The sequence below is a fragment of the Rana temporaria genome, chromosome 5 (assembly GCF_905171775.1).
Source record: "Rana temporaria chromosome 5, aRanTem1.1, whole genome shotgun sequence".
Taxonomy (NCBI): Eukaryota; Metazoa; Chordata; class Amphibia; order Anura; family Ranidae; genus Rana; species Rana temporaria.
The window spans coordinates 422,642,562-422,664,944 of NC_053493.1; the positions used below are offsets into that span (position 1 = coordinate 422,642,562).

General features: G+C 45.9%; 1 protein-coding gene across 1 annotated transcript in view; it reads left to right on the plus strand.

Annotated features, from left to right (window-relative positions):
• LOC120941702 (unconventional myosin-Ig-like) overlaps nt 1-22,383 on the plus strand; it is a 179,130-nt gene that overhangs the window by 70,063 nt on the left and 86,684 nt on the right. Inside the window, exons 12-15 of the mRNA XM_040355291.1 lie at nt 2,032-2,102; nt 5,670-5,744; nt 13,543-13,675; nt 21,531-21,697. Coding sequence (XP_040211225.1) covers nt 2,032-2,102; nt 5,670-5,744; nt 13,543-13,675; nt 21,531-21,697 — 446 coding nt within the window. The remainder of the gene's footprint in view (nt 1-2,031; nt 2,103-5,669; nt 5,745-13,542; nt 13,676-21,530; nt 21,698-22,383) is intronic.

Here is a 22,383-nt window from a genome sequence, read left to right on the forward strand (position 1 = left end):
GGAACACATACTCTACGCCGCCGTAACTTAGGGCGCAAGTTCTTTATGAATACGGAACTTGCGCCCTAAGTTAAGGTGTCGTAACGTATCGGAGATACGTTACACCCGCCAATAGATGCGCAATTGTATCTGAATCTGGCCCATTGTTTGCAGAACTAAATGAGTCATCAGAACAGAAACCTCAACCTTATCACATGACTTTGTCCTGAGATTCATTCCAACAAACAGAGCCTTAGAGAGGAGCTCCAGCCCCCCGCCCCCCCCCCCCAAAAAAAACAACAATTGAAAGTCAGTAGCCCCTGGACGACGTCATCTGTGACGAAACGCGTATTTTTATTTTATTGTTTACTATAAATATTGTAGCTGCTGACTTTAAGTATAAGGATACTTACCTGTCCAGAGATCCGGCGATGTCCTTCACCCCGAGCCGATTCTTCAATCGGCTTCGGGCTGCAGGCGCCGGGAATTTGAAGTAAGGGAAACAGGAAGTGGAACCTCGGGGGCTTCGCAGCCGGGGTCACCTACTGCTCTCGCCGCTGCGGCTTGTGAATGGTCCCATAGTCTTCAGGGACCTGTGATGTGTCCCAGAAGACTGTGGGGGGAAGAGGGGGTAAACTTCCGGCCCAGTTTTCCGCAGCATTCAGATCTGGAAGTGGGAGCGGGTACCTGTCAAACCTAGATATCTGCCCCCCAAAAAAAGTGCCAAATGTGGCAGTGGAGGGGAAGGAGGGTGCAAATGGGAATTCCCCATTTTTTGGGTGGAGCTCTGCTTTAACGCAAGCTGCTCTCATGGTTATTCTCCTTTGCTATCCCATAGTGCTCTGAGAATCATTTGTCATGCATTAAAGTGACCCTGTCATAAAAGCAAAAAATAAAAGAGGGAAACATTGGCCCAGATTCTCAGAAGAGATACGACGACGTATCTCCAGATACGCCGTCGTATCTCCGAGTTGCGCCGTCGTATCTCCGAGTTGCGCCATTGTATCTATGCGTCTGATTCTTAAAATCAGTTACGCATAGATATCCATTCGTTTCGACAGCCGTAAGTCTCTTACGCCGTCAGATCGTAACTGCATTTTTTTTTTGACCGCTAGGTGGCGCTTCCGTCGAATTCCGCTTCGAGTATGCAAATTAGCTAGATACGCGAATTCCCGAACGTACGTGCGGCCGACACAGTAAAGTTACGACGTTTACGTTAGGCTTTTCCCGGCGTAAAGTTGCCCCTGTTATATGAGGTGCAGCCAATGTTAAGTATGGCCGTCGATCCCGCGTCGAAATTTGAAAAAGTTACGTCGTTTGCGTAAGTCGTCCGTGAATGTGGCTGGACGTAATTTACGTCCACGTCGAAACCAATGACGACCTTGCGACGTCATTTGGAGCAATGCAACACTGGGATATTTTACGGGCGGCGCATGCGCAGTTGTTCGGCGCGGGGACGCGCTTGATTTAAATGATACACGCCCCCTACCCGCCGAATTTGAATTTCGCCAGGTGATTTACGCTACGTGACTTACGAAGCAAGTGCTTTGAGAATACAGCACTTGCCCGTGTAAGTTGCGGCGGCGTAACGTAAATCGGATACGTTACACCGCCGCATAGATACGCCGATATACAAGAATCTGGGCCATTGTACCTACCTGTTCCCTCCTCCATATTATTATAATTAAATAGCCAACATGTTTAACCTCCCCGCACTCTGAACTGAACATCAAAGCGCCACTTCTCCTCCTGCGCATGCGTGAGATCTGGTGCCGCATCATTGGGGATGGGGGATGGGGGGGATGCAAGAACCTGGAAGAGACAGCCGGCTCCGGATGACATAGAGAAGAAGGGTGGCGGCGTGGGACCGGGCATGCAGCAGCCAAGTGACGGACTAGAACAACGCCGGATTCACCGGACTGGTGCGTTTTTTTTTTTTGCAATAAACAGTAGAAAAGGTTAAAGGGGAATAAAAAACATCTTTATACGGGGAGGTGGAAGGTCCCTTTTGTTCTGAGATGAGGATGACCTCTGTGTTCCCCTGTTTTCTAGCTTTCTCCGACAGACAAGTCCATGGCGTTTAACCGCGACTTTCGGATAAAGCACTACGCTGGCAATGTGACGTAAGTACAAATACAGTGATATATCCGTAGAGGTGTGCGTACAACAGGCGTTAGTAGAAGGGTGTCAGTAGAGATGTTAGTAGAGTTATCAGTAGCGGTATTGGTAGAGGTGTCAGTAGCGGTATTGGTAGAGGTGTCAGTAGCGGTATTGGTAGAGGTGTCAGTAGCGGTATTGGTAGAGGTGTCAGTAGCGGTATTGGTAGGGGTGTCAGTAGCGGTATTGGTAGAGGTGTCAGTATCGGTATTGGAAGAGGTGTCAGTAGCGGTATTGGTAGAGGTGTCAGTAGCGGTATTGGTAGAGGTGTCAGTAGCGGTATCGGTAGAGGTGTCAGTAGCGGTATCGGTAGAGGTGTCAGTAGCGGTATCGGTAGAGGTGTCAGTAGCGGTATTGGTAGAGGTGTCAGTAGCGGTATTGGTAGAGGTGTCAGTAGAGGTATTGGTAGAGGTGTCAGTAGCGGTATTGGTAGGGGTGTCAGTAGAGGTGTCGGTAGCGGTATTGGTAGAGGTGTCAGTAGCGGTATTGGTAGAGGTGTCAGTAGCGGTATTGGTAGAGGTATCAGTAGTGGTGTCAGTAGAGGTATTGGTAGAGGTGTCAGTAGCGGTATTGGTAGAGGTGTCAGTATCAGTATTGGTAGAGGTGTCAGTAGTGGTGTCAGTAGAGGTATTGGTAGAGGTGTCAGTAGCGGTATCGGTAGAGGTGTCAGTAGCGGTATTGGTAGAGGTATCAGTAGCGGTATTGGTAGAGGTATCAGTAGAGGTGTCAGTAGCGGTATTGGTAGAGGTGTCAGTAGAGGTATCAGTAGAGGTATTGGTAGAGGTGTCAGTAGCAGTATCGGAAGAGGTGTCAGTAGCGGTATCAGTAGAGGTATTGGTAGAGGTGTCAGTAGCGGTATTGGTAGAGGTGTCAGTAGCGGTATTGGTAGGGGTGTCAGTAGCGGTATTGGTAGAGGTGTCAGTAGCGGTATTGGTAGGGGTGTCAGTAGCGGTATTGGTAGAGGTGTCAGTATCGGTATTGGAAGAGGTGTCAGTAGCGGTATTGGTAGGGGTGTCAGTAGCGGTATTGGAAGAGGTGTCAGTAGCGGTATCGGTAGAGGTGTCAGTAGCGGTATTGGTGGAGGTGTCAGTAGCGGTATCGGTAGAGGTGTCAGTAGCGGTATTGGTAGAGGTGTCAGTAGCGGTATTGGTGGAGGTGTCAGTAGAGGTGTCAGTAGCGGTATTGGTAGAGGTGTCAGTAGAGGTATCAGTAGAGGTATTGGTAGAGGTGTCAGTAGCAGTATCGGAAGAGGTGTCAGTAGCGGTATCAGTAGAGGTATTGGTAGAGGTGTCAGTAGCGGTATTGGTAGAGGTGTCAGTAGCGGTATTGGTAGGGGTGTCAGTAGCGGTATTGGTAGAGGTGTCAGTAGCGGTATTGGTAGGGGTGTCAGTAGCGGTATTGGTAGAGGTGTCAGTATCGGTATTGGAAGAGGTGTCAGTAGCGGTATTGGTAGGGGTGTCAGTAGCGGTATTGGAAGAGGTGTCAGTAGCGGTATCGGTAGAGGTGTCAGTAGCGGTATTGGTGGAGGTGTCAGTAGCGGTATCGGTAGAGGTGTCAGTAGCGGTATTGGTAGAGGTGTCAGTAGCGGTATTGGTGGAGGTGTCAGTAGCGGTATCGGTAGAGGTGTCAGTAGCGGTATTGGTAGAGGTATCAGTAGCGGTAGAGGTATCAGTAGCGGTATTGGTAGAGGTGTCAGTAGCGGTATTGGTAGAGGTGTCAGTAGAGGTATTGGTAGAGGTGTCAGTAGCGGTATCGGTAGAGGTGTCAGTAGCGGTATCGGTAGAGGTGTCAGTAGAGGTATTGGTAGAGGTGTCAGTAGCGGTATCGGTAGAGGTATCAGTAGCGGTATTGGTAGAGGTGTCAGTAGCGGTATTGGTAGAGGTATCAGTAGCGGTATTGGTAGAGGTGTCAGTAGCGGTATCGGTAGAGGTGTCAGTAGCGGTATTGGTAGAGGTGTCAGTAGAGGTGTCAGTAGCGGTATCGGTAGAGGTGTCAGTAGCGGTATTGGTAGAGGTGTCAGTAGAGATATCAGTAGAGGTATTGGTAGAGGTGTCAGTAGCGGTATTGGTAGAGGTGTCAGTAGCGGTATTGGTAGAGGTGTCAGTAGCGGTATCGGTAGAGGTATTGGTAGAGGTGTCAGTAGCGGTATTGGTAGAGGTGTCAGTAGCGGTATTGGTAGAGGTGTCAGTAGCGGTATTGGTAGAGGTGTCAGGGGCGGTATCGGTAGAGGTATTGGTAGAGGTGTCAGTAGCGGTATCAGTAGAGTTGTCAGTAGAGGTATCGGTAGAGGTATCGGTAGAGGTGTCAGTAGCGGTATTGGTAGAGGTGTCAGTAGCGGTATTGCTAGAAGTGTCAGTAGCGGTATCGGTAGAGGTGTCAGTAGCGGTATTGGTAGAGGTGTCAGTAGCGGTATTGGTAGAGGTGTCAGTAGCGGTATTGGTAGAGGTGTCAGTAGCGGTATCGGTAGAGGTGTCAGTAGCGGTATTGGTAGAGGTGTCAGTAGCGGTATTGGTAGAGGTGTCAGTAGCGGTATTGGTAGAGGTGTCAGTAGCGGTATTGGTAGAAGTGTCAGTAGCGGTATCGGTAGAGGTGTCAGTAGCGGTATTGGTAGAGGTGTCAGTAGCGGTATTGGTAGAGGTGTCAGTAGCGGTATTGGTAGAGGTGTCAGTAGCGGTATTGGTAGAGGTGTCAGTAGCGGTATTGGTAGAGGTATCAGTAGCGGTATTGGTAGAGGTGTCAGTAGAGGTATTGGTAGAGGTGTCAGTAGCGGTATTGGTAGAAGTGTCAGTAGAGGTATCGGTAGAGGTGTCAGTAGAGGTATCGGTAGAGGTGTCAGTAGCGGTATTGGTAGAGGTGTCAGTAGAGGTATTGGTAGAGGTGTCAGTAGCGGTATTGGTAGAGGTGTCAGTAGAGGTATTGGTAGAGGTGTCAGTAGCGGTATTGGTAGAGGTGTCAGTAGCGGTATTGGTAGAGGTCTCAGTAGAGGTATTGGTAGAGGTGTCAGTAGAGGTATTGGTAGAGGTGTCAGTAGAGGTATTGGTAGAGGTGTCAGTAGCGGTATTGGTAGAAGTGTCAGTAGCGGTATTGGTAGAGGTGTCAGTAGCGGTATCGGTAGAGGTGTCAGTAGCGGTATTGGTAGAGGTGTCAGTAGCGGTATTGGTAGAGGTGTCAGTAGCGGTATTGGTAGAGGTGTCAGTAGCGGTATTGGTAGAGGTGTCAGTAGCGGTATTGGTAGAGGTATCAGTAGCGGTATTGGTAGAGGTGTCAGTAGCGGTATTGGTAGAGGTGTCAGTAGAGGTATTGGTAGAGGTGTCAGTAGCGGTATTGGTAGAAGTGTCAGTAGCGGTATTGGTAGAGGTGTCAGTAGCGGTATTGGTAGAGGTGTCAGTAGCGGTATCGGTAGAGGTGTCAGTAGCGGTATTGGTAGAGGTCTCAGTAGCGGTATCAGTAGAGGTGTCATTAAAGGTGTCAGTAGCGGTGTCACTAATCGCTGTCCTGAAACATTGTAACAATAGACGCTCTCACTATTGCAGATATTCGGTGGAGGGGTTTCTGGATAAAAACAAGGACACCTTATTCCAGGACTTCAAGCGTCTCATGTATAACAGGTGATCATCACACACTCAGTATCCGGAACGTTTTCTCTCTTATACAATCGCACCGCACCTTTAGGATTACTTTGGAGGATCAATGGAGGAAGGAGATCAATGGAGGAAGGAGATCAATGGAGGAAGGAGATCAATGGAGGAAGGAGATCAATGGAAATAGCAGATGGATAAAATATCTTAGAAAAGGGAATTGATAGAAATAAGGGATCAATAGAAATGTGAGGTGGAAAGAAATCAGAGATTGGTAGAAATAGGGGATCAATGATAATGGGGTATCAATAAAAAAAGAGGATCAGTGGGAATAGGGGATTGATAGAAATAGATGATTTATAGAAATAAGGGATCAATAGAAATAGGGAATTAATAGAAATTGGGATTGATAGAAATAGGGGACCAATTTACATAGATGATTGATAGAAATAAGGGATCAATAGAAATAGGGAATCGGTAGAAATAGGAGATTAATAGAAATAGGTAATTGATAGAAAAAGAGGATTAATAGAAAAAAAAGGATCAGTGGAAATAGGAGATCAATTCAATTGAAATGGGAGATCAATCAAAATAGGAGATTGATAGAAATGAAGGGATTGATAGAAATTGGAGATCAATAGAAATAGGTGGGGAAAAAAAGAGGCAGATAGAAATAAGGGATCAATGATAATGGGGTATCCATAGAAACAGAGGATCAGTGGGAATAGGGGATTGATAGAAATAGATGACTTTTAGAAATAGGGAATCAGTAGAAATAGGAGACCAATAGAAATAAGTAATTGATAGAAATAGGGGATTAATAGAAAATAGAGGATCAATGGAAATAGAGGTTCAGTGGAAATGGAGGATCAATGGAAGAAGGTGATCAATGGAAATAGGAGATCAATGGAGGAAGGAGATCAATGGAAGTAAGAGATCAATGGAAATAGCAGATCCTAGAAATGGGAACTGATAAAAATAAGGGATCAATAGAAATATGAGGTGAAAAGAATTCAGAGATTGGTAGAAATAAGGGATCAATGATAATGGGGTATTGATAAAAAAGAGGATCAGTGGGAATAGGAGATTGATAGAAATAGATGGTGGATAGAAATAGGGAATCAGTAGAAATAGGAGACCAATAGAAATAAGTAATTAATGGAAATAGGGGATTACTGTAATAGAAAATAAAGGATCAATGGAAATAGAGGTTCAGTAGAAATTGAGGATCAATGGAAAAAGGGGATCGATGGAAATAGGAGATCGATGGAAATAGGAGATCAATGGAAATAGGAGATCAATGGAAATAGGAGATAAATGTAAATAGGAGATCAATGGAAATAGGAGATAAATGGAAATAGGGGATCAATGGAAATAGGAGATAAATGAAAATAGGGGATCAATGAAAATAGGGGATCAATGAAAATAGGGGATCAATGGAAAAAGGGGATCAATGGAAATAGGAGATCAATGGAAATAGGGGATCAATGGAAATAGGAGATCAATGGAAATAGGGGATCAATGGAAATAGGAGATCAATGTAAATAGGGGATCAATGGAAATAGGGGATCAATGGAAATAGGGGATCAATGGAAATAGGAGATAAATGAAAATAGGTGATCAATGGAAATAGGGGATCAATGGAAATTGGGGATCAATGGAAATGGGAGATCAATGGAAATAGGAGATCAATGGAAATAGGAGATAAATGAAAATAGGGGATCAATTGAAATAGGTGATCAATGGAAATAGGGGATCAATGGAAATAGGAGATCAATGGAAATAGGAGATCAATGGAAATAGGAGATACATGAAAATAGGGGATCAATGGAAATAGGGGATCAATGGAAATAGGTGATCAATGGAAATAGGGGATCAATGGAAATAGGTGATCAATGGAAATAGGGGATCAATGGAAATAGGAGATCAATGGAAATAGGGGATCAATGGAAATAGGGGATCAATGGAAATAGGAGATAAATGAAAATAGGGGATCAATGGAAATAGGGGATCAATGGAAATAGGAGATACATGGAAAAATGGGATCAATGGAAATAGGAGATCAATGAAAATAGGGGATGAATGAAAATAGGGGATCAATGGAAATAGGAGGTCAATGGAAATAGGGGATCAATGGAAATAGGGGATCAATGGAAATAGGAGATAAATGAAAATAGGTGATCAATGGAAATAGGGGATCAATGGAAATTGGGGATCAATGGAAATAGGAGATCAATGGAAATAGGAGATAAATGAAAATAGGTGATCAATGGAAATAGGGGATCAATGGAAATTGGGGATCAATGGAAATGGGAGATCAATGGAAATAGGAGATCAATGGAAATAGGAGATACATGAAAATAGGGGATCAATGGAAATAGGAGATCAATGAAAATAGGGGATCAATGGAAATAGGGGATCAATGGAAATAGGTGATCAATGGAAATAGGGGATCAATGGAAATAGGAGATCAATGGAAATAGGGGATCGATAGAAATAGGAGATCAATGAATATAGGGGATCAATGGAAATAGGGGATCAATGGAAATAGGAGATAAATGAAAATAGGGGATCAATGAAAATAGGGGATGAATGAAAATAGGGGATCAATGGAAATAGGAGATAAATGAAAATAGGGGATCAATGGAAATAGGAGATCAATGGAAATAGGGGATCAATGAAAATAGGGGATCAATGGAAATAGGAGATCAATGGAAATAGGGGATCAATGAAAATAGGGGATCAATGAAAATAGGGGATCAATGGATATGGGGGTCAATGGAAATAGGAGATAAATGGAAATAGGGGATCAATGGAAATAGGGGATCAATGGAAATAGGAGATGAATGGAAATAGGGGATCAATGAAAATAGGGGATCAATGAAAATAGGGGATCAATGGAAAAAGGGGATCAATGGAAATAGGAGATAACTGGAAATAGGAGATAAATGGAAATAGGAGATACATGGAAAAAAGGGATCAATGAAAATAGGGGATCAATGGAAATAGGAGATCAATGAAAATAGGGGATCAATGAAAATAGGGGATCGATAGAAATAGGAGATCAATGGATATGGGGGTCAATGGAAAAAGGGGATCAATGGAAATAGGGGATCAATGGAAATAGGAGAGTAATAAAATGAAAGGATTGACAGAAATAGGGGGTCTATGATAATAGGGTATCGATAGAAACAGTGGGATCAGTGGGAATAGAGGATTGATAGAAATAGAAATAGGAATCCATGATAAACAGCCTGGCCCGAGGACCCCACATTTATCGGGGGCTTACCATGATTAGAAGGGAACGGGTGACAAAATTTCTGCTTTAGGCTCAGCTCACGCGATACAGGTGCGACTGAGCGAAGCACATTTTTGCGCATTTCCCGTGCGTCGCATCTAAGGTCAGCCCATTTATTGCGATGTCCTGCCCCCGAGCACGCAGAAAAGAAGTCCTTGACTCTTTCACCAAAAATCGCACGTGTTTTGCAGATGCACAGGGGTGCCGATAACCACCGTTGGGCTGCTAAAGGGCAACGCGTTTCTGTGTATGTGTTGCCGAAAGCGCGTCATTTTGCGCTCATTCCCGACACGCCGGGTGTGAAACCTATCCTCAATACTCCATTCTGAACAAAAAAAGCGCACTTTAGAATGGTTACAATGTATCTCTTCTTATTAAAATGGATTTCTTTCCTATGATCCTCAGCTCCATCTATTTCTTTCCTATGATCCTCAGCTCCATCTATTTCTTTCCTATGATCCTCAGCTCCATCTATTTCTTTCCTATGATCCTCGGCTCCATCTATTTCTTTCCTATGATCCTCAGCTCCATCTATTTCTTTCCTATGATCCTCAGCTCCATCTATTTCTTTCCTATGATCCTCAGCTCCATCTATTTCTTTCCTATGATCCTCAGCTCCATCTATTTCTTTCCTATGATCCTCAGCTCCCTCTATTTCTTTCCTATGATCCTCAGCTCCATCTATTTCTTTCCTATGATCCTCAGCTCCATCTATTTCTTTCCTATGATCCTCAGCTCCCTCTATTTCTTTCCTATGATCCTCAGCTCCCTCTATTTATTTCCTATGATCCTCAGCTCCATCTATTTCTTTCCTATGATCCTCAGCTCCCTCTATTTCTTTCCTATGATCCTCAGCTCCATCTATTTCTTTCCTATGATCCTCAGCTCCATCTATTTATTTCCTATGATCCTCAGCTCCATCTATTTCTTTCCTATGATCCTCAGCTCCCTCTATTTCTTTCCTATGATCCTCAGCTCCCTCTATTTCTTTCCTATGATCCTCAGCTCCCTCTATTTCTTTCCTATGATCCTCAGCTCCATCTATTTCTTTCCTATGATCCTCAGCTCCATCTATTTCTTTCCTATGATCCTCAGCTCCCTCTATTTCTTTCCTATGATCCTCAGCTCCATCTATTTCTTTCCTATGATCCTCAGCTCCATCTATTTCTTTCCTATGATCCTCAGCTCCCTCTAGTGGCCATAATGTAGCATTTTCCCATTTCACTATAGTATATGAATGAACCTGTCTTTACTATTGACAATATTAGTTGAGGAATATTCGACCTGAAGAGAAAATAACCAAAGCACCTTCGATTTTGCTGCTTAGTTCCCACAGAAGTTTGGCTGGATGAATATCTATGCCATTTTTTTCCCGTATGAATAGACCCCCCCCCCCCCATGGTGTTGCTGAATATAAATAAATCTGCTTTCACCTTCAGGAGGGATAAATTACACTGAATAATAAAAAATGTTGAATATGTTTTATTTCCAGCCGGAGGCTCATGGATAACACTCTTCATATCTGGATATAAGACACTCTTCCATGTGATAAGTTATTTCCAGAACGTGTCTACAGATAATTATTCTGCTTTATCCGTCTGACGTCAGACTGGTGCTGGAAATAAGAGTGTGAATCAGAATTGGGGCGCTGCGTTCTCACACCGCGGGAGGCTGCTGACGTATGCCTGATATTTACTAAAGAATGTCCGAGAGGGGCCCCGACATGGAGAACCGGGGTCATGTTGCTGACGTGCACCTGAGATCTAGCAAAGAAGGTCCAGTAGATCCAAGAGGGGCCCCAACATGGCCATGCTGCTGAATGCACCTGATATCTACTAAAGGAGGTCCAATAGATCCAAAAAGGGCCCCAACATTGAGAACCAGGGCCGTGCTGCTGATGTGCACCTGATATCTACTAAAGAAGGTCCTATAGATGCAAGAGGGGCCACAACATGGAGAACCGGGGCTGTGCTGCTGCCATACACCTGATATCTATTAAAGAAGGTCCAATAGATCCAAGAGGGGCCCCAACATGGAGAACCAGGACCGTGCTGCTGACGTGCACCTGAGATCTACCAAAGAAGGTCCAGTAGATCCAAGAGCGACCCTGACATGGAGAATCTGACTGTGCTCCTGATGTGCACCTGATATCTACTAAAGAAGGTCCTATAGAGGCAAGAGGGGCCCTGACATGGAGAATCGGGACAGTGCTGCTGATGTGCACCTGATATCTACTAAAGAATGTCCAGTAGATCCAAGAGGGTCCACGTCATGGAGAACCAAGGCCATGCTGCTGACATGCACATGATATCTACTAAAAAGTGTCTGATAGATCCAAGAGGGGCCCCGACATGGAGAACCGGGACTGTGCTGCTGACTTACACCTGGTATCTACTAAGGAAGGTCCAGTAGATCCAAGAGGGGCCCGACATGGAGAGCCAAGGCCATGCTGCTGATGTTCACATGATATCTACTAAAAAGTGTCCGATAGATACAAGATAGGACCCAATATGGGGAACCAGGACTGTGCTGCTGCCATACACCTGATATCTATTAAAGAAGGTCCAATAGATCCAACGGGAGCCCCAACATGGAGAACCGGGGCCGTGCTGCTGACGTGCACCTGAGATCTACCAAAGAAGGTCCAGTAGATCCACGAGGGGCCCTGACATGGAGAATTGGCACCGTGCTGCTGATGTGCATCTGATATCTACTAAAGAAGGTCCTATAGAGGCAAGAGGGGCCCTGACATGGAGAATCGGGACCGGCTGCTGACGTACACCTGATATCTACTAAAGAATGTCCAGTATATCCAAGAGGGACCCCATCATGGAGAACCAAGGCCATGCTGCTGACATGCACATGATATCTACTAAAAAAGTGTCTGATAGATCCAAGAGGGGCCCCCGACATGGAGAACTGGGACTGTGCTGCTGACTTACACCTGGTATCTACTAAGGAAGGTCCAGTAGATCCAAGAGGGGCCCCGACATGGAGAGCCAAGGCCATGCTGCTGACGTTCACATGATATCTACTAAAAAGTGTCCGATAGATACAAGATAGGACCCAATATGGGGAACCAGGACTGTGCTGCTTCCATACACCTGATATCTATTAAAGAAGGTCCAATTGATCCAATGGGAGCCCCAACATGGAGAACCGGGGCCGTGCTGCTGACGTGCACCTGAGATCTACCAAAGAAGGTCCAGTAGATCCACGAGGGGCCCTGACATGGAGAATCGGCACCGTGCTGCTGATGTGCATATGATATCTACTAAAGAAGGTCCTATAGAGGCAAGAGGGGCCCTGACATGGAGAATCGGGACCGGCTGCTGACGTACACCTGATATCTACTAAAGAATGTCCAGTAGATCCAAGAGGGACCCCGTCATGGAGAACCAAGGCCATGCTGCTGACATGCACATGATATCTACTAAAAAGTGTCTGATAGATCCAAGAGGGGCCCCGACATGGAGAACCGGGACTGTGCTGCTGACTTACACCTGGTATCTACTAAGGAAGGTCCAGTAGATCCAAGAGGGACCAAGTCATGGAGAACCAAGGCCATGCTGCTGACATGCACATGATAGCTACTAAAAAGTGTCCGATAGATACAAGATAGGACCCAATATGGGGAGCCAGGACTGTGCTGCTGACATACACCTGATATCTATTAAAAAAGGTCCAGTAGATCCAAGAGGGGCCCCGACATGGAGAGCCAAGGCCATGCTGCTGACGTTCACATGATATCTACTAAAGAGGGTCCGATAGATCCAAGAGGTGACCCAACATGGAGAACCGGGATGCTGATGTACAGCTGATACTGTATCTACTAAAGAAGGGCCAATAGATAGCCACTATTAAATAGGACCCAAAAAATCCAAGACGGGCCCGGCATGGAGAACCGGGGCTGTGCAAGTGTGTAGGGGCCAATCAAGGGAAACTGGGAGTTTTTATTTCAAGAAAATGTCAGTGAAAATCAGGACATTGGTGAAATGCGTACTGTGTCCATCAAACGCAGCTACTGTTGATATCTCCTAAAGAGGGTCCCATTGAGACCCCTGTTCTGGAGGGATCCCACAGGTATGGCACATTATACACACTTTCATTGGTCCAAGCTGGAACAATGTAACTATTTAAAAAAAATAGCTATACTTCATCTTTAAGGTTACATTCACACACTGTGCGTGTCAAGAACGTGCGCTAAATCGTGTGCTTTCCTGACATGCACAGAAACGCGTAGCCCTTTAATAGACACATGGCGGTGCCCCCTGCACCTAACAATGCAGCGAGATTTTGCAAAAGGGTCAGAGACTTCTGTTGTGCGTTTCTCACATATAGGGAAGCCCATTGAACTTAATGGGCTGCCCTACACGGGATGTGCGGGAACGGGCAGAAACGTGTGTGCGCTACGTCACACCTCCATGGTGTGAATGGAAACTTAATTCCATAATATGCAGAGTGCGGATAATCTCACTCCTATAGATATTGTGCTGTGAAGGGTCTAAGCCCATCTCTCCTCTCTTCCAGTAAAGACCCCGTTCTGAAGGACATGTGGCCGGATGGAAAGTTGAGTATCAGTGAGGTGACGAAGAGACCCCTGACAGCTGCAACGCTCTTCAAGAACTCCATGGTGTCACTAGCCGAGAACCTGGCCTGCAAGGTGAGCCCTGAGTCTACTCCCTTCCCACTAGAGACCAATCTGACTGCTTTATATAGAAGATGACCTAAAGACTAAAAGAAACAAGGAAAAAAATCCATGTGGTACAGAACTCAGAACAACAACCCGAAAAAAGACCAACTTCATAGATTAATTGACCCTAAGGGTCGTTGAGTCCTTCAAGTTGGTTTTCTTTTGGGTTAGAGACCAATCTGACTGCTATAAATACAAGCCAACTAAAAGAAACAAGGAAAAAGCTCCCAGGGTTGGAGTCCATGTGGTGCAGAATGCAGAACAACAACCCAAATGAAAACCAACTTGATGGATTCTATGACCCAAGGGTTGTTGAGCCCATCAAGTTGGTTTTCTTTTGAGTTAGAGACCAATCTGACTGCTGTAAATAGATGCCGACTCAAAGACTAAGAGAAACAAGGAAACAATTCCCAGGGTCGGAGTCCATGTGGTACAGAACTCAGAACAACAACCCAAATGAAAACCAACTTGATGGATTCTATGACCCAAGGGTCGCTGAATCCATTAAGTTAGTTTTCTTTTAAGTTAGAGACCAATCTGACTGCTGTAAATAGAAGCCGACTCAAAGACTAAAAGAAACAAGGAAAAAAATCCCCATGGTCAAAGTCCATGTGGTACAGAACTCAGAACAACAACCCGAAAGAAGACCAACTTCATAGATTAACTGACCCTAAGGGTCGTTGAGTCCTTCAAGTTAGTTTTCTTTTGGGTTAGAGACCAATCTGACTGCTGTAAATAGAAGCCAACTCAAAGACTAAAAGAAACAAGGAAAAAACTCCCAGGGTTGGAGTCCATGTGGTGCAGAACTCAGAACATCAACCCAAAAGAAAACCCAAGGGTCGTTGAGTCCATCAATTTGTTTTTCTTTTGGGTTAGAGACCATTCTGACTGCTATAAATAGAAGCCAACTCAAAGACTAAAGGAAACAAGGAAAACATTCCCAAGGTCAGAGTCCATGTGGCACATAACTCAGAACAAAAGCCCCAAAAAATACCAACTTGATGGACTCAGTGACCCCAAGGGTCGTTGAGTCTATCAATTTTTTTTTCTTTTCGGTTAGAGACCAATCTAACTGCCGTAATTAGAAGCTGTCTCAAAAACGAGAAGAAACAAGGAAAAAATTCCCAGGGTCGAAGTCCATGTGGTACAGAACTCAACAACAACCCAAAAAAAAAACCAACTTGAAGGACTTAATGACCCCAAGGGTTGTTAAGTCCATCAAGTTGTTTTTTTGGGGGGGTTAGAGACCAATCTGACTTCCGTAAATAGATGCTGACTCAAAGACTAAGTAACCAAGAAAACATTTCCAGGGTCTGAGTCTATATGGTACATAACTCAGAACAACAACCCCAACAAAAAAAAAACTTGATGGACTCGACGACCCAAGGGTCGTTGAGTCCCTCAAACTGTTTTTCTTTTGGGAAGACCATTCGGACTGCTGTAAATAGAAGCCAACTCGAAGACTAGAACAAAACTCAGAACAACGACCCAAAAGACAACCAAGTTAATGGACTGAACGACCCAAGGGTCATTCAGTCCATCAAGTTAGTTTTCTCTTGGGTTAGGAACCAATCTGACTGGGTTAGGAGCCAACTCAAAGACTAAGAGACTAAGAGAAGCAAGGAAAAAGTTACCAAGGTCAGAGTCCATGTGGTACAGAACTCAGAGCAACAACCCAGTAGAAACCCAAATTGAGGAACTCAATGTCCCCAAGGGTCATTGAGTCCCTCAAACTGGTTTTCTTTTGGGTTAGCTCTGAAGTGAAGTGAGAAAAGAATGGAGTATAGACGAAAACGAAAACCATCCAATGACAATAATATATCACACAGAATTTAGAGTGGAGTCTTTATTTCTCTAATTATTTTGCAAACTGAACACCAACAGTAAAGACGTCTTTATGGTTTATCTATAACGCAGTCAATGAGGAATTCTCCGATCGTTCTCCGCTCATCCCCGCTAATAGACATACGGCTTCCATAAAGCCCATCTGTCTGCTCATTCGCTCAACCATTCTGCATTTGCTAGAACTTGAACGTCCCATTCATCAGAAAATCCACATTTCCGTAACATTCACCCCAATTATACATCTGCTGTTTTTTTCAAACTTTGCGAATCAGTAAGAGGTCTTCGAGCCCCAAAAATGGGGAGGTGGTGTCAGTAGAGGCGCCCAAACTTGAAAGAGAGGCCGAGAAATGGATTCTTCATGAATTCAATATTCATTGTTCACATAATAGTATAAAAACACTGTCAACGCGTTACGTCACACGACACTAGCCACTTCCTCAGGAGGATGCATAAAATAAGCAATAAACAGAGGGTAGATATATGCAAAACCGATGGGGGGAGAGAGAGGCGGGAGAGAAAGTATATAAGTATAAATGTATACAGGGAGCAGAGATAGAGAAGGGGAGGGGTAGAGATAGGGTGGATAGATCTGCAGAATGGAGGGGGGGAAAGAGAGAGAGAGGAGAGAGATCTGCAGAATGAATGAGGTTAGAGAGAGGGGAGAGATCTGCAGAATGAATGAGGTTAGAGAGAGGGGAGAGATCTGCAGAATGGAGATATTTTGAGTATTGACCTATGTTTGTCCCGGGCATGTGTAAATTGACGTAAGGTTCCAATTCTAAAAAAAAAATGGCACAGTCGGCACACATAATCCCCATAATGTATCTAATATGTATATTTCCTATGGTTGTCGGCTCCATCTAGTGGCCAGAATGAGGTATTTTCTTTAAATGCAGCAATCAGGAAAAAATACCACATTATGCCCACTAGATGGAGCCGACAATCACGCAGAAATACACATATCAGACACATTATCCGTGAATTTTTTTATAAAACGGACCCGTAACTGGTGACTGACTCACTACCTCTGTTGGAAGTCGGTAGTTATTTCTTTTTATAGATCTGGTGGCAGGGAAGGTTCTATTCTGGTCACAATTACTCACAGAAAGACTACAATGGCCAATAATAGCGGAAGGTGATTGGATGAGTGTTTTGCGGAGATCGGGAACGGCATCGAGCTATGTGTGGGGTCACATTCCAGTCTCTATGACAAATAGGAACTTGTAGTAACTCTATAAGGAGCTCCTATGGACACGATTCCCAAATCTTTTCCTTGTTCTCTTGTGTCTGTGGACACCCGGTCATCATACTTATTGGGCATACTACTCCCCCCCCCCCTCACTTCCCCATGAAGCATGGAGTTGTCCCCCCTTTGTGACTCTAACATCCACCATTCTCCTGGGGAGGCTTTTAATACGATTTTGGAGGGTGTCTGTGGGAATTGGTGCCAATTTGTGAGGTCAGGTACTGATGTTGAATCAGAAGACCCCCTCACATGTTGTGCCTCACGTTGGGCGCCAAAAAAAAAGACCTGCCTTACATTTGGCATTTAAATTCATCCCAAAGGTGATCAGTAGGGGTGAGGTCGGGGGTCTGTGCAGGACGCTGGAGTTCCTCCACACCAAACTGGCCCCATCAAGTCTTTATGAAGCTGGCTTGCCTCTGGCACCCCTCACCTCTTCTTGTCTCTAGCACCCCTCGCCTCTTCTTGTCTCTAGCACCCCTCGCCTCTTCTTGTCTCTGGCACCCCTCGCCTCTTCTTGTCTCTGGTACCCCTCGCCTCTTCTTGTCTCTGGTATCCCCTCGCCTCTTCTTGTCTCTGGTATCCCCTCGCCTCTTCTTGTCTCTGGCACCCCTCGCCTCTTCTTGTCTCTGGTACCCCTCACCTCTTCTTGTCTCTGGTATCCCCTCGCCTCTTCTTGTCTCTGGCACCCCTCGCCACTTCTTGTCTCTGGTACCCCTCGCCTCTTCTTGTCTCTGGTACCCCTCGCCTCTTCTTGTCTCTGGTATCCCCTCACCTCTTCTTGTCTCTGGGGACCCCTCGCCTCTTCTTGTCTCCGGTACCCCTCGCCTCTTCTTGTCTCTGGTACCCCTCGCCTCTTCTTGTCTCTGGTATCCCCTCGCCTCTTCTTGTCTCTGGAACCCCTCGCCTCTTCTTGTCTCTGGTATCCCCTCGCCTCTTCTTGTCTCTGGTATCCCCTCGCCTCTTCTTGTCTCTGGTACCCCTCGCCTCTTCTTGTCTCTGGTATCCCCTCGCCTCTACTTGTCTCTGGCACCCCTCGCCTCTTCTTGTCTCTGGTACCCCTCGCCTCTTCTTGTCTCTGGTGGCCTTTGCCTCTTCTTGTCTCCGGTACCCCTCGCCTCTTCTTGTCTCTGGTGGCCTTTGCCTCTTCTTGTCTCTGGTACCCCCCTTGCCTCTCCTTGTCTCTGGCACCCCTCGCCTCTCCTTGTCTCTGGCACCCCTCGCCTCTTCTTGTCTCTGGCACCCCTCGTCTCTTCTTGTCTCTGGCACCCCTCACCTCTTTTTGTCTCTGGTACCCCTCGCCTCCTCTTGTCTTTGGCACCCCTCGCCTCTTCCTGTCTCTGGCACCCCTCGCCTCTTCTTGTCTCTGACACCCCTCACCTCTTCTTGTCTCTAGCACCCCTCGCCTCTTCTTGTCTCTAGCACCCCTCGCCTCTTCTTGTCTCTGGCACCCCTCGCCTCTTCCTGTCTCTGGCACCCCTCGCCTCTTCTTGTCTCTGGGGACCCTCGCCTTTTCTTGTCTCTGGTACCCCTCGCCTCTTCTTGTCTCTGGTGGCCTTTGCCTCTTCTTGTCTCTGGTACCCCCCTTGCCTCTCCTTGTCTCTGGCACCCCCCTTGCCTCTCCTTGTCTCTGGCACCCCTCGCCTCTCCTTGTCTCTGGTACCCCTCGCCTCTTCTTGTTTCTGGTACCCCTCGCCTCATCTTGTCTCTGGTACCCCTCGCCTCTTCTTGTCTCTGGCGGCTCTTGCCTCTTCTTGTTTCTGGTACCCCTCGCCTCATCTTGTCTCTGGTACCCCTCGCCTCTTCTTGTCTCTGGCGGCCCTTGCCTCTTCTTCCCTCTTGCACCCCTCGCCTATTCTTGTCTCTGGTACCCCTTGCCTCTCCTTGTCTCTGGCACCCCCCTTGCCTCTCCTTGTCTCTGGCACCCCTCGCCTCTCCTTGTCTCTGGTACCCCTCGCCTCTTCTTGTTTCTGGTACCCCTCGCCTCATCTTGTCTCTGGTACCCCTCGCCTCTTCTTGTCTCTGGCGGCTCTTGCCTCTTCTTGTTTCTGGTACCCCTCGCCTCATCTTGTCTCTGGTACCCCTCGCCTCTTCTTGTCTCTGGCGGCCCTTGCCTCTTCTTCCCTCTTGCACCCCTCGCCTATTCTTGTCTCTGGTACCCCTCGCCTCTTCTTGTCTCTGGCACCCCTCGCCTTTTCTTGTCTCTGGTACCCCTCGCCTCTTCTTGTCTCTGGTGGCCTTTGCCTCTTCTTGTCTCTGGTACCCCCCTTGCCTCTCCTTGTCTCTGGCACCCCCCTTGCCTCTCCTTGTCTCTGGCACCCTTCGCCTCTCCTTGTCTCTGGTACCCCTCGCCTCATCTTGTCTCTGGTACCCCTCGCCTCTTCTTGTCTCTGGCACCACTCGCCTCTTCTTGTCTCTGGTATCCCTCGCCTCTTCTTGTCTCTGGCACCCCTCACATCTTCTTGTCTCTGGCATCCCTCGCCTCTCCTTGTCTCTGGCACCCTTCGCCTCTCCTTGTCTCTGGTACCCCTCGCCTCATCTTGTCTCTGGTACCCCTCGCCTCTTCTTGTCTCTGGCACCCCTCACCTCTTCTTGTCTCTGGCACCCCTCACCTCTTCTTGTCTCTGGCACCCCTCGCTTCTCCTTGTCTCTGGCACCCCTCACCTCTTCTTGTCTCTGGCACCCCTCGCTTCTCCTTGTCTTTGGCACCCCTCGCCTCTTCTTGTCTCTGGTACCCCTCGCCTCTCCTTGTCACTGGCACCCCTCGCCTCTCCTTGTCTCTGGCACCCCTCGCCTCTCCTTGTCACTGGCACCCCTCGCCTCTCCTTGTTTCTGGCACCCCTCGCCTCTCCTTGTTTCTGGCACCCCTTGCCTCTTCTTGTCCCTGGCACCCCTCGCCTCTCCTTGTCCCTGGCACCCCTCGCCTCTTCTTGTCCCTGGCACTCCTTGCCTCTTATTAGCTCTGCTATTCCTCTCCTGTTCTTGTTTCTGGTGGCCCCCGCCTTTCCTCATCACTATGTCCTGTGTGTTGGGCCGAGGTGACAGAACAGACAAAAATAAATCATTGAAGTGTGATAATGTGGCAGGAATTCTCCACCTGCCAATCCAGCATTAAATAATTCACCCAGCGCTCCCTCTCTCTGCGATCTCCGCCGTACCCAGACATCCATTATCCTGCCACGCTGCTGTCACTCCGTCGGCCCAGGGCAGACAATGCCGGCTTAACCATTATCAGGGGAGAGAGATGGATTCGTTCATCGCTGTGCATGGCAGCTCTTCTGTCACTTCTCCTTAAAGCCCGAACCCAAGTTCTTCGCTAGAAATAAAATATCAATTTCCCAGCAAGTGTGAAGATTTCAAAACCAGCTCCGGCTGCAATACTCACCTCCTCCCCAGCGGTGGCCTCCACATGAGGTCTGCTGCGCTGGCGCTGCTGGTCTTCCTGGTTTAATGACACGCATCACCATGCAGTCCACTTCCTGTGAGCCCAGGGTGTCAAGGACCATCACAGCACCCTGGGATCACAGTGCTGTTGTACTAAACGGTGCTCACACACAGGGCCGCCAACAGGGGGGTACAGGCAGTACACCTGTAAGGGGCCCGGAGGTCCCCAGGGCCCCAGATTACAACCCCCCTTTTTTATGTATTTTTTATGAAAAAAATATATATATTTTTTAATATATTTGTATTTTATTTTTTATTAAAGGGACAATTTTTTTTTTTTTTTAGGGGTCCGAAGGTCCCCAGGGGCCTGGATGACAACCCCCCTTTTTTTTTATAATTTTTTTTTTTTTTTTTTTTTTTTTTTTATTTCTTTTATTTATATATGTGTATATATATATATATATATATATATATATATATATATATATATATATATATATATATATATATATATATATATATATATATATATATATATATTTCTATATATATTTTTTTATTTATTTTATTTATTTATTTATATATATATATATATATATATATATATATATATATTATTATTATTATTATTATTATTATTATTATTATTATTATTATTATTATTATTATTAAAGAAGGGCCCAGAGGTCCCCAGGGCCCTGGATGGCAACCCCCCTTTTTTTTATAAAAAATAATATTTTTTTTTATATTATTTTATTTATTTATGTTTTCTTTTTCTTTTATTTATATATATATATATATATATATATATATATATATATATATATATATATATATATATTTATTTTTTATTAAAGGGCTCAGAGGTCCCCAGGGCCCCATGTTGCGAACCCCCCCTTTTTTTTATTTTTTATAAATGTTTATTTTTTTATTTTTGTTTATATATTTTTTTATTAAAGGCCCCAGAGGTCCCCAGGGCCCTGGATGTCAACCCCCTTTTCTTTTTTTCTTTTTTTATAAATGTTTATTTATTTCTTTGTATATATTTATTTTATTTATTTTTTTATTAAAGGGCCCAGAGGTTTATTTTTTTTATTTTTACTAAAGGGCCCAGAGGTTCCGGATGGCCTGAAGCTTTTGTAAGAATCCGATCTATTTCAGACAGAGCTGTTCTTAGAGCATTAGAATGCTCCCCTTCTTGTTTGGAGGTTGCCCCCTGCTGGCTGCAATTGGTGTATATCAAAAATTATTAAATGACATTTGGTGATTAAAAAGATATTTATGGAATAGGCCTTTTCTTTATACTGTGCAATCATCTGATTGGTCTCTGCCGCTCCCTCTCCCTCCTCCTAGGAGCCGTATTACGTGCGCTGCATTAAGCCCAATGACCAGAAATCGCCGCTGCTGTTCGATGATCGCCGCTGCCTCCATCAGGTGGAATATCTGGGGCTGATGGAGAACGTGAGGGTCAGGAGGGCCGGATTCGCCTACAGGCAGCCCTATGACAGATTCCTGCAGAGGTAAAGCATGATGTCAGTATGGGGCCCCCAGCTGCTTCTGTTGAGGGCCCCTGAAGATCGCAGAAGCAATATCGCTCATTCAGCTGCTTTGATTTCTGACACCAATGATGGGACACTATTCCTCCCACTGACACCAATGATGGGACACTATTCCCCCCATTGACACCAATGATGGGGCTCGATTCCTCCCACGGACACCAATGATGGGACACTATTCCCCCCACTGATACCAATGATGGGACACGATTCCTCCCACTGACACCAATGATGTGACACTATTCCTCCCACTGACACCAATGATGGGACACTATTCCTCTCTCTGACACCAATGATGGGACACTATTCCTCCCACTGACACCAATGATGGGACACTATTCCTCCCACTGACACCAATGATGGGGCACTATTCCTTCCACTGACACCAATGATGGGACACTATTCCCCCCACTGACACCAATGATGGGACACTATTCCTCCCACTGACACCAATGATGGGACACAACTCCTCCCACTGATACCAATGATGGGACACTATTCTTGTCACTGATACCAATGATGGGACACTATTCCTCCCACTGATACCAATGATGGGACACTATTCCTCCCACTGATACCAATGATGGGACACTATTCCTCTCACTGATGTCCTTGTTAATTGTGCCCTATGGACAAGAGGGACGTGTAGT